At 40.2% G+C, this 12,599-nt stretch overlaps 1 protein-coding gene across 3 annotated transcripts in view; it reads left to right on the top strand.

Moving 5' to 3' along the window:
- Positions 1-12,599, top strand: part of RAB31 (RAB31, member RAS oncogene family) — a 120,587-nt gene that overhangs the window by 53,830 nt on the left and 54,158 nt on the right. For all 3 annotated transcript variants that reach the window (XR_004421055.1, XM_033087328.1, XM_033087329.1), the window contains one exon: positions 842-923. Coding sequence is in view for 2 of the 3 variants with exons in the window: in XM_033087328.1 (XP_032943219.1) it covers positions 842-923 (82 nt within the window). In the remaining variant the exon portion in view is untranslated. The remainder of the gene's footprint in view (positions 1-841; positions 924-12,599) is intronic.

Here is a 12,599-nt window from a genome sequence, read left to right as displayed (position 1 = left end):
GGTCAGAATGCTGCATAGGTGATGTATGTACTTCTAATTCCATCACATCAGGAGGATTCTCATGCCTGGTTATCCCATTCTTGGGGATGCTTGCTGTTTTTTAATGAATGGGAAGCTTTATCTCTCTCACACACAAAAAAGTCAAGGGTATTAAACATTCCGTGTGTTAGATTTTTATATCTTTCATGAGCACAAAGAAAAAGCTTATTAAGAGGAAATATGCAAAAAAATCAAGTGTTTCGTTATCTACTGAGAATTTAAAATCCTTCCTATTTTTGTGGAGAAAGCATAAATATTTGTTAAGTTACCAATCTTTATCCCTGCATTTATGCAAGCAGGATGGGAATTAGATAGTATTCTATTTATTGCTGCATAGCATAGGTAAAGATGTAACGTAATTCTCTTCTTGTGCCATTGCGAGTTCCAAACTGTAACATGCTCAAATACCAGCTGTCCTTTTCACTCTTAATTGTTGTAATAATTGTTGTAATAATTGTTGTTTTTAAAATCTAAAGTTTTATTTTCTTTCCTGATTTTGGATATATTATCTTATAACACTTGAAGATAAATGTTTTTGCAAACAATTGAAGATAAATGTTTTGAGTGCGTTCCCCCAAACCTCAAATCTCCAGTTGGACTAAGAGAAAATGAAGAATATTTTCTTTTGTGTGACAGAACTTTAATAGCCCCTTTTTCCTTTGGTGGCCCCCCAAGGACAAGGGCAAGGCTGGGAGCTTTTGGAATCCTGCTGAGGCATAACATCAACTTGTTTGAAATGGAAGTCTTTGTGAAGATTGTAGAGGGTAATTGGTAATGTGGAGATGTTGATTCTGTTTTTCAGGGCATCTTTTATGACCAAAACTGTGCCTTGTGGAAATGAACTTCATAAGTTTCTCATCTGGGACACTGCTGGTCAGGAACGGGTAAGGATGCACGGTTGTTGGCTTCTGGGAAAATACTGAGGTCAGTTTCTGTGGGTTTCTTTGTATTTGGCAAGACTCCAGTGGTTGCAAGTGACAAAAACTCAGCTTGGAACGATTTAAGCAAAAACGGAAACCTACTCTTCTCTTCAATTATGAGAAAAATATAAGGGAGTGCCTATTTTAAGTCAGGGTTGAGTTCAAGTCCTCCAAATGCATTGTCAAAAGCACCCAACTCTATTCCTTTTCTTTGCTTATTTGCCTCTAGGTTGGCTTCATTTTTAGGCAGAACCTCCTCTTTCCCTTCCCCAAGGATGACAAGGATGGCCAAATAAGCAACTCTAGGCCTACATTCCGCAGCAACCTTAGCAACCCTGTGAAGGACAGTAATTCTTTCCCATGGGTTGTACCCTATGTCTTGGCGCCTGTGGGTTCTCATTGGTCATTTGGATCATGTGCTCACTCTGGAACTTGATGCTGTATTTGGTGCTCCTGCTGGTAGGGCCAGGTAATACACTTACTCCAGAGGTAAGGTCTGCTTATCAGCTTTACCTGAACCACATTGGCTGGAAGTCAGGTAGGCTTAGTTCCCCAAGCAAAGTGGGTTCTCTTCTGAAAAATGGGGGAATGGATGTTGGGTTACCAGGAACAGTAGATGATGTCTTTCTTATTCTTAATTATTTTTATTTGCTGTGTGGAGTTATAGAGATTATTAATTTAAGAAGCTCATGTCTTTAGATTTTAAAAAGTGAAATAATGAATACCAATAGATCGTGTGTATATCACAGGGAATTTGTGTAATAACTAGAGTGTATATTATCAAAGTTGAAAGGGGTGGTTGGAAAAATGAATGAAGCACAGGGATAACCAATACCTTGTCTTAACTGAGAGCTGTCAGCCTGATCGAAACTTTCATCAGAGCTAGCCTGTTTCCCCGAAAATAAGACCTAGCTGGACAATCAGCTCTAATGTGTCTTTTGGAGCAAAAATTAATATAAGACCTGGTATTATATTATATTATATTATATTATATTATATTATATTATATTATATTATATTATATTATATTATATTAATAAGACCCGGTCTTATATTATAGTAAAATAAGACTGGGTCTTATATTAATTTTTGCTCCAAAAGACGCATTAGAGCTGATTGTCCAGCTAGGTCTTATTTTCGGGGAAACACGGTAATAATTGAACTTTCCCTTGTCTGGTCCAACCACAAAGGTCACCTTCTCTACCGACCCCATTTAAAATGTCAACACTTCTTCCTTTCCCCTCCCTACTCCACTCACTTAATTTTTCTACGCAGCTCGTACCACTTCCTAATATACTGTTTAATTTACATATTGATTTTGTTTATTGTCTCTTTCCCTCAAAGGAAGAGAATACAGGGTTCAGGATAACCCATCATTTTCATTATCTGCTCCTAACAAATCAATGTGTGTTTATATAATTTTCATTTTATGTAAATCCCCATTTAAAACTAACTTTCCAGGGTTTGCAGATAGAGGCGTTTCAAAGATTTCTTCTTCTTTTTAATTAGGACAGATCTTCTGGCCTACAAATGCTAACCTCATTAGAATGTCTTCTATTTTGCTGCTAAATTGAGAGCACAGGCTTGCGTACAAGTGAAGCCACTGCCGGAAGCACCTCTTTAACTCTGTTAGTCAGCAGTGCATGCTGACTCCTGAAATGAGGATGGTAGATTGAAGGGAAAAATGTCTACTTAAGGATCTCCTCTTTACGTACTTTTTTTCTTTGTAGTTGTTCAACTAGTTTTTTGGTATTTTTGGGTTTTTGGTTGCTATTTCAACTTAAGCAATGGGGTTTTCTTGCTCCCATTTTTACTTCTGGCCATGAAATAGTTGCTTTTGCAGCTGCTATTAATAAGCATAATAAGTCAATTTTACAAATATCTGACTTAGTATTAGCAGTACTACTGCTTCACTACTGGCTGATATGCCCTGACTGGTTTGCTGTGGTCCGTGCACTGTTCTGAGTGCTTTCCTTGGACTAACACATTTAGTCCTCTCAGCACTCTGACGTAGGGATTATTTTTATCCCCATTTGCAGCTGAGGTTACTGAGGCACAGAGAGGTTAAGTAACTTGCTCAAGATCACACAGTCAAAAGGTACAAAGTTGAAATTTGAATCCAGCGGTTTGGGTTCTGAGCTTTATAGTTTTATTCTGATAAAAGAACCACACAAAATCCATACAATTAAAAGTAAACTTATCCAAAATCCCACTACCCAGATACTTCCACTGTTGACATTAGATGACCATTCTTCAGGTATGTCACTGAGCGTGTGTTGACAATTTCATATCGATGGGATCATGACTCTTTATAACCTGCTGTTTTCATTTGATAATACAGTGTTCCTATGGGGAGGTTTCTGTATGCTTTAAGCAGAATATTTGACATTTAGTTACCTATTCTATCTAATATAATATTCATGGAGTTGACTGCTTTTGATGAATTTTGGTACTCTAAAGTGACTATTGTGGTTTGTAGTTGGGTCCACTTACCATCTCAAAGCGAAATAGCAATAGAAAATTTTTTATAGGATAGTATTTCTAATTATTGTAATTGCTTTCCCTAAAATTTGACTAGTAGATGTTTTAGGCATCGGTGACTGTATTGCCCTGCCTGTATTTTTAAAAGTGCTATATGCATTATATCAGTATTATATGTATGCTTAGTGTTATATATTATTGTAATTATTAGTATCATGTGTGCAAGGTATGACTCCATAGCAGTGCTTCAGGGGAGAGTGATTGAGCTTTGGATGATAATTTCAGGTGAATGATTTTTAGAATTTAGATTTCTGGAGAGAGTGTGAGTAATACCTACATGGCCTTTGTGGTCATCGGATCACTCTAACCCTCGAAGGCCTGATTTAGTTATCCTCAGGCTGTCCTTGTCTCACGTCCCTTGGTGCAGTCTTTCATCTCTCCAGTGATGGCAATTTTTCAGTCGTTTTGGCAGCTTGTTGCTGGACTTAATCGTGCTTGTAATGACGTTGCCTAATGTTTGAGCTAAAAATAACTTCCCTGCTGTTGCTTGTGCCTATTCCTGTTTGTTCTGTCTCATTAATTGTTGGAGTACAGTGCGTTTTATTATCCCTCCTTATCTTTGTAGAAATATGCTACTGGTCTCCTTAGTTTTTAGATAAACAAAATCTCTTTGGATTCATGATTTGACAATATAAAGATGTAGATCTCTGTGTCCTCAGAGGGAGTAATGCTCAGCGCAATGCTTTGCATGTGTTAATTACTAAATACGTGTTTATTTGTGGAATGATTGAACAAAGTTCTGCCTAGCATACATGGCTTTCTGGTTAATGCCCTATTTACTGCCCAGTACTAAATTGTATGTTATATTTGTGGCACAAATTCATACTCTTGAAAAATTATTTTTCCCTCTGAGCACTGGAAATATGAAAGGATTCCCCGCCTCCTCCCTCTTTGTATAAGGGAACATTCATTCTTGATTTACTGTCTTAATTTTGCTTTTTATTCAACCAATTATGATGCGCTCCCTGTGATTCTTTGGATGGCAAATGCTAACCTGTAGAGTGCCTCTGTAAAAAAAAAAAATGTTTAAAAGAATTTAATCATTTCTAATTGATTGTTGAATCCAATTTGTTAAAAGCTTAACATTTTCAAGATTTGTGCATTTAATTTGCTACTGAGAGGGGTGTTGAGAAGGGAAGAGTGTGGGTTTTTATGGGTTTTCATCATGTCCTCTTTGGATGGTTTGCTGTGCTGGTTTCTGCTTGCTGTCGAGCTGTGAAAAAGCGCAGCAGTGGGTCAGAAGGATGCATGCAGAAACCACAGCTCAGAGAGGTCCCCAGGGGAGAGAAGGGAATTGATCTGCCCAGCTCTGTCCTTCCACCTTCCTTCCATCTGTCAGGATTTGTGATGAGGGAGATAAGACTTCGGTCCTAATATGTCAACCTGTCATTCTTTTCCATTGAGTTTCCTTTTGACTTCCTTCTTTGTTTTTCTGCTAAACTGGGCATAAGAATATCCTTATTGCTATTAAAAATGTCTTATCACATTAGGAAATGCAACCTTCATTTTCTAGATGTGTGCTTCCAAATCATTCTGTTTGTGCTTTGAAACACAATCGCAATCCATGGGATTTCTCCATTAAAAACGTCAGTATCTTGGAAAAATTTCAAATTTCATTCTCTTGTTCTGATCCATCAGAGCAACATTATTTTAAGAATCTCACATGGAAAACTATTAACATCATCTTATTCTTTTATTCTATTTGGTTGAAGCCAGTGTTATACTTGTAAATGCCTGTCTTTCCTAGTGGACTTCCTGAGTCACAACTGTTGCACTGATAAAATTTGGGTTTCAAATGAACCAGTTACAAATACCACGAAGGTGAAATTTATGGTTCCCTTATCAGCAGAAAAAATTTCCACTGCTCTACAAACACATCTGAAGTGGAATAGATTGACTTTTGAAATCAAACTCATTATTTTGTGCTTTTTAAAGATGACATTGGAGAACATATGTATAAACTAAAATATAGCATACTCCAAACCCTTCAGCCCTAATCCAAGAGATTTTTTGGATACACACACACACACACACACACACACACATATATTATATAAATTTATATTTAACTAAATTATGTTTTATATATACATATATATGAAATTGATGAGTTATATAGTAACTCTAAGTTTAGCATTTTGAGGACCTGCCAAACTGTTATCTAAAGTGACTGCACAATTTTATATTCCTATCAGTAATGTTTGTGATTCCAAATTCTACAAATTCTCATTAACACTTGTCTTTGCCTAACTCAAGGTCACAAAGATTTACTCTTGTATGTTCTTCTAAGAGTTTTATAGTTAGCGTTTACATTTAGCTCTATAATCCATTTGTTAATTTTTATGTATAAGGAAACATCATACAAAATCAGTTGTCCCTACACAGTTTGTTGAAGACTGTTCTTTGACCAGTTCATTGTCTTAGCACCTTTGTTGAAAATCAATTGGCCAAAAATGTGAGTGTTTAATTCTGGACTTTGAGTTCTATTCCTTTGACCTAAAATTTTATCCTTATGCCAGTACCACATTGCCCTGATTACTGTGATTTTGTAGTAAGTTTTGAAATTGGGAAATGTGAGTTCTCCCCCTTTGTTTTTCTTTTTCAAGATTGTTTTAGCTATTCTGGGTCCCTTGAATTTCCACATGAATTTTAGGATCAGCTTGTGAATTAAAAAAAAAAAAAATCCAGTTGGGATTTTGATAGGGATTGTACGGAATATGTAGATGAATTTGAGGTTACTTACTCCTTAAACCTTTATATTAGAAGTGGTAAGCAAATTGTACGCTGTCTTTCATCTCTTGGGAGATTATGTGTGGATTGGAATTGCAGCCTTGATCTCAGAGAGGTACGTAAAGAAAAAATTCTGAATGAAGTATTAAATCTTTTAAATGTTTAAATGTGTTCTCTGTAGTAAATTCATATAGAATGACAAACAAGGTTATATTTGTAATCACTTATAATAAAATTTACCAACCAATTATTAGACTTGAAATTTATATTTAACTAAATTATGTTTTTTTAAAAGAAGGAATCTTCTTTTAAATAGAATTATTTGTAACTGATTTAGTTTTCTTTTCAGCACTATTATCTAACTCAGGACTAGACTTTATTACCTTCATATGTACCGCTAAAGATCATATAATATTCTGAAACCTATTGATTCAAAAGGCTTACAGTCACTTTTCTAGTGAGTGCACAACTTTTTTTCCCCAATTGTGAAAGAGCACAGAAAGAGCTCCAATCCAGAAAGAGCACAGAAAATAATGTAATTAACATTTCTATCTGTACCACCGAGATTTGTTTAATCTTTACTTGCTTCTTCTGTTGGAAGTTCTCTTTGAACCCTGGATACCTGAAGAAGGAAAAGTCATGCTTATGCCCTCCAGGAGTTTAATGAATGAAGCCAGGAAATCTGGGTACCGTGTGCTGTTTCACCATAATACTTGTTTGCCTGCTTTGGCTTAATTTTGCAAGCGCCTATCTGTCTAGCATAATTTGAAAGATTAGGTGACTGGACAACCTGTACTCAGAGGGCCAGGATGTAGGCAAGCAAAGCTGGCCCTGCATGGGTTCATGAAAAATAAAAGAGAACCAAAGATGCCAGATATCTGAGGTCAAGGTCAGCATTTACAGACATCAGAAGAAACGTTTGTTCTCTTTCCTTCTTTCTTCAGGGTCCTAGAGTCTATGGTCAAGAAAGTGATTCTCTATTCCTATGTCATTATTAAAGCCAGAAGAACTTAACCTTTGGGGGTCCTTGAAGAATGGAGCCTCTTACAAGCTCAGAATGAGCTGCTCTTTGTTTTCTCCTTTACTTGCCCTGCAGCCACTGGAAATACAGGCACAGTTCTAAACACCACCAGCAAATAGCACACACTCAGAATCCGGCTCCTAACCCACAGTTGGAGGTGAATGCTTCACCCTATGGCATCTTCCTCACAAACCCACTAGAGAATGATTTTCGTAGGAACATCCCTTTGATGAGAGAGGGTAGAATAAATACACGATTTTGCTTCCCTCTCTTTCCCAAGAGAGCAGTGCTTTTAACTAGTGCAAATTGAAATCCTGATAAGAGAAATAAATATTCCCTTCGCCATCCCCATCCTTCTCCTCATGGCAAAGAGACAGATCAGAAGCTTGCAGACAGGGTGTGTGCTATTAAAAATGAGATAAACAGCTATCCATAGGGCTATGCCATGTCATCTCAATTTAGAAGAAGCCTCAGGAATCACCTTCAGTTAAAAGTGGTATAGCTGAAGAGGTGCAATGATGTTTAAAAATTGGTGACAGAAAGTACAGAAGGAAAGCATGACAGTGGTATTCGAGGAGGGGCATTTGCTAGCAGCTGTGTGGGCAGAGCTGGAGCCACCATTGCTGGCACCTGTTCCCAGAGTTGTGCTGTTTCGGGGTGCTGGTGTCGTTTAGGAAATTAGGAGGCGATTCTAAGGTGCAGAATTGCCCTCAGGTGTCAGAATGCCACTGACAGAAGAGAAACAGAAGATACGTCCACATGTTAAGATAAATTTAGTAAGTCCTTCAGGAAACACTTGAAACATTTCTGTGCTCAGCTAGTGAGATGGGAAAGCTGGGAATGAAGGAAAAGGAACGGGAAGTGGGAGACAGGAACAGCGAGGAGGAAAGTCTCAACTGTGAGTTGATCTTAAAAAGCAAGAATGAGCTTCTCATGCCTGAAAATAAACCCGGCCCTTTGCCCCTTCTGCATTTTCTGTGTCACAACAGACCCCACTATTTTCCTTTGTTCCCCAGTGGGCATTCCCCGTCCTCCATGTACCTTCCTCAGAGACAGGCATGTTCTGGGAGGGAAGGTGACTCCGTTAGAAGATTCTTCACAAGTTGGCCACGGCATTTCACTGGTGTGTATTTTAGTTTGGGAGGCCCTAAGTAGCTTCTAATTGTAAGGCCCTGCTTGTGCCTGCCTCTTGGATTGAGGCCAGTTTCCATTCTGCTGACTCTCAGAGGACATGTGGCAAAGATTATAGCAGCTGAGCTGAGGTGGGTGGCACTGGGGTTGCACTTATTAGAAATCTAACAAGCTCTCTACCTGGTTGTGTTTTCCCTTGTCCCCTCCTCTACCGATTCTTCTTTCATGCAGCTAATTCCCTAAATCTGGTTAACATATAGGTAAAGAGGTCTGTGAAGCCTGTGAATCTCATTCCTGGCAAGGAAGTTAGGTACATGGACTTCATGTGATTATCAAAATAGCGTGCTCCTGAGGTGCTAAAGGACATGTCTACACAGGACCAGCTGGAGTGTCCTCAGAGCATAGATCTCTCAGTTTGGAGACACTTATATCCAGAGCAGCTCCTCTGAAGGTGGCCTGACTCAACCCTTCACTCCAAGAAAGACGTTCGCCTTCCAAGGCCAGAGGTCTTTTTCCCTTTTTCTATTTGTGTCCTATGGCTTTTGTAACAGATGACCACACGTTTAGTAGATTCATCCTCTCACAGTTCTGAAGGTCAGAAGTGCAAAATGGGTCTTCCCAGGCCAATACCAAAGTACAAGCAGGGCTGTGTTCCTTTCTGAAGGCTCTGGGAAGAATTTGTTTCCTTGCCGTTTCCAGAGACCGCGTGCCTTCCTTGGTTAGTGGTCCCTTCCTCCATCTTCAAAGCCAGTCGCATCAGCCTCTTCAAATCTTTCTGACTCTCTTGCCTCCCTCTTGTACTTGTAAGGACTTGGGTTGACATTGGGGCCACCGGAACAATCCAGGTTAGTCTCCCCATCTCAAGATCAGTTGGTAAACAGCCTTAACTCTGTCTACAACGTTAATTCCCCTTTGCCATGTACCATAATGTATTCACAGGTTCTAGGGATTAGGACGTAAACATCTTTGGGAGCTATTTTACCCACCAACTTTTGTCTTCACATTGCTTAGAACAGTACCTGTCATGTACCAAGTGTTCAGTAGATACTTGTTGAATGAATGAATAAATTTAGCATAACCCTGTATCCTCATTATATCAATTTAAGCAATGTTTCACTTCAGAGAAGCAACTGAGGAATGGACAAAGCATGGAATTTGGAGTCAGAAGACCTGTGTTCAATGTCTAGTTCTACTATTTAAGAGCTATGTGTCTGTGGGCAATTTACTTTACCATTCTGAGCCTATTTTCTCATCTGGAAAATAGCAACAACCGTATTGTCCACCTGCCTTCACAGGGTTATTGATTCATCACGTGTGTTCAGTCATTAAATATTTGTTGACTCCCTGCTATGGCCCAGATAGGGGGGTCAGGGAAGGGTTCTCAGAGGAGGTAGCAATTGAGAAAAGGTGTGAGTGAAGTGAGGGAGTGAGCCTTGCGGATGTCTAACGGGGCTGGAAGAAAGTATGTGGGAAGGCCTTGAGGCTCCATCGGTTGCATGTTCAGGGAACAGCGAGGAGGCCAGAGGTTGGAGACAAGCAGGAGAGGGGCCTAGTGATCGAGTGACTAGAGCTTTACACACCATAGTACAGACTTTGGATTTTATGCTTTGTAAGTTATAAGGATTTTGAACAGAGAAGTGACCCAATTTAACTTATATTTAAAGGAAAGGAATCACTCTGCATTACAGTTAACACAGTATAATGTTAAATATTTCCTTCAGAAGACTCCAGTGGGGGCGGGGGGTGTGGGAAGTGAGGAGAGGGTAGGAACATGCCAGGAGCTGCGTGTTAGGGATGAGGCTCACCGATAAGAACATGCAAATGCATTATACTATGTTCTCTCGTTATCTGTCTGTTTGAAAATTTCTGCATTAACAAGTTAAAAATAAATTTGATGTTATATGTAAATAAATATTGTTAAGTCAGCAGTTAAAAACAGGATCCCTCTGGTGCTGTGTGGCCAGCGTGGAGGCCACTGCAGTATCTAAATGCTCTGATGGAAACTTCCAGACAAGCAGTTAAGGAAAGATGGCCTGGTCTTGGGAAAGACAGGAGGGGTGGATTGAGTTAGCAGCCTGCAGGCTGGGTCTGCAGGCTGTGCGATGGTGCTGTTGGCACTTGAGAACAGCACAGAGGCCTAGGCACCTGGCATACTGTGGGTGAATGAAATCACTCACTTGCAAGTGCGTTTTGTGGCTCCCTTCCTAGCAAGGTGCTGTCACAGACATGGGAGGCCCCCTGTGGCTGCCCAGCAAGGGTGGGCTTTCTTGTGGGCATGGTGGTGGCAGAGTGGAGGGGGCAGGCACCCCTGCCAGGGAGTGCTGGGTCAGGCTGTGCCGTGGGGCGGCACTTGGGCCAAATCTGTCCTGCTCCAGGCGTGATCCCGGGTGTTGTGTGCCTGCTGCCCTGTTCTGTAGGGAGACTTATCTTAAAGATGGACGTTTACTGGGAACAAGAGGGCGAAGGACAGGAGAGACTAAACCGACCTGAGCAGAGCAGAGAGAGGGAGAGACATGACTGACCTTCATGGCATTTCCTGCAAATGCACAAAATGATGGCTTTGTGTGATGAGAAACACCGACAACTTAGGGACAGGGTGTGTGTTATAGTTCTGGACTTGTAGGAAATTCCATTTGCTTGCCAATGGGAATTAGAGCTGAGGTTCCCTACGGTTGGGATTTATGGGTGGGAAAAAAATGTATTTCTATAGCATTTCAAAACCTTGACTTTGTCTTATACATTATTTTAGAGATCAGAATATGCCAGCTCGTTACCTTGTCTTTAAAAAAACACTAACGCATGCCCTGCCCCTCAACACCTTTTTTTATGGAAAAATGTTTGGAGTTGTGTTGGATCATTTTCTCTTAAAGAAAGATGTTTACTCAACATCTTGTCCCTTAGGAGTCAAGCGCATGTCAGGTCACCTCTAAACCCCGCTGCCTCCTGGTTCTTTTGCTTCACCCCTTTGATTCTTGAATGCTGAGGAAGCTATTTGACATTAATTGGCACATTCAAAGAAAAAAGTAAAAAGAAAGAAAAGAACAAAAGACCCCCTCTCATTGCAAAAGTAAGGGATCCAAAAGTAAAAGTTTTAAAAAATTATTCAGAGATATTAAAACAAGTGGTGATCTGCCTATTTCAGAAATAACCATTGTTAATAGTTTGGTATACTGTAGTCTCCCAGCCCTTTTCCCGTTCAGCTTTACATGATGTTGGGTTTTAGGACATCTGAGTAAGCATATGAAACAGGCTGCCTGCTTTTCTTTGGAGAGAGAGGGTTTGTATAAAAGTCAGAAACATTCTTCTGAATGGCACAGAGAGAACATTCAGCAGTGGTTTTTCCATTCAGTTTTTGCCAGCTGAGAATGTTGGGAATGGCAGGAATTTTCCTTTACCACTTTCCTCTTTGTTTAAATCCTAATGGACTGCTGGATATGTTTTGGCTTCTGTCCTTCACTGTCCATGGCCCCAACGTTCCGTAGGAGGGTGAGAATTTCTGACTGTGCTTTGGCACCCGAAACAGACCAGCACTGGCTCCCAGGCTGCATCGAATTGACTGACCAGGGACAGAGCGTCCTCTGAAAATCGTAATACAGAGCCAATCGTTGCAAGCTCCCAGACCTGATGTCAGAGCCTCTGGCTTGGATAATTCTCATCTGGGGAGGCTGAGGCCAGCTGCAGCCTGTCCTTGTTTGGAAACTTTGTGTATTTTCCATCACTGCTCATTCTTGACATGCTGAATATTGCTGCTATGGAATTTATGATGTCACAAACCTGCATTTAAGGAATTTTGCCTGAAGCAGGCTGGGTGGTCTGAAAGATTAGGGGATTTCTTGGAACAATACTTTCCACTGTCTGCTGAGTGTATACACACACACACACACACACACACACACACACACACACACACACACACATATCTACAGGAGGGGAAGAAAGGAGGTTTGTGCTGCAAGTAGGGCACTCCAAAGAATCAAGAGCAGGGCAAGGGAAGGAGGTTCTATTCAGAGCCTGTCTCACCTTGGCCATGAGTGTCGTCACAGAGCTGGAAGAACTTTAGCTATCATCACCGATGCCATTCCCACCACAGCGTCCATTTTACAAAATATGAAACCAGTATAGAGCCAGGCACAGGTATCTAGACTCCACCTTGAGTCTAGATCTCTTCATACTATGGCTGTATGATGGACAGGTTCTAGGCCCCTAGATGTTAATAT

This window comes from Rhinolophus ferrumequinum, chromosome 19 (assembly GCF_004115265.2).
Source record: "Rhinolophus ferrumequinum isolate MPI-CBG mRhiFer1 chromosome 19, mRhiFer1_v1.p, whole genome shotgun sequence".
NCBI lineage: Eukaryota > Metazoa > Chordata > Mammalia > Chiroptera > Rhinolophidae > Rhinolophus > Rhinolophus ferrumequinum.
This window is presented reverse-complemented; position numbering and strand designations above follow the sequence as displayed.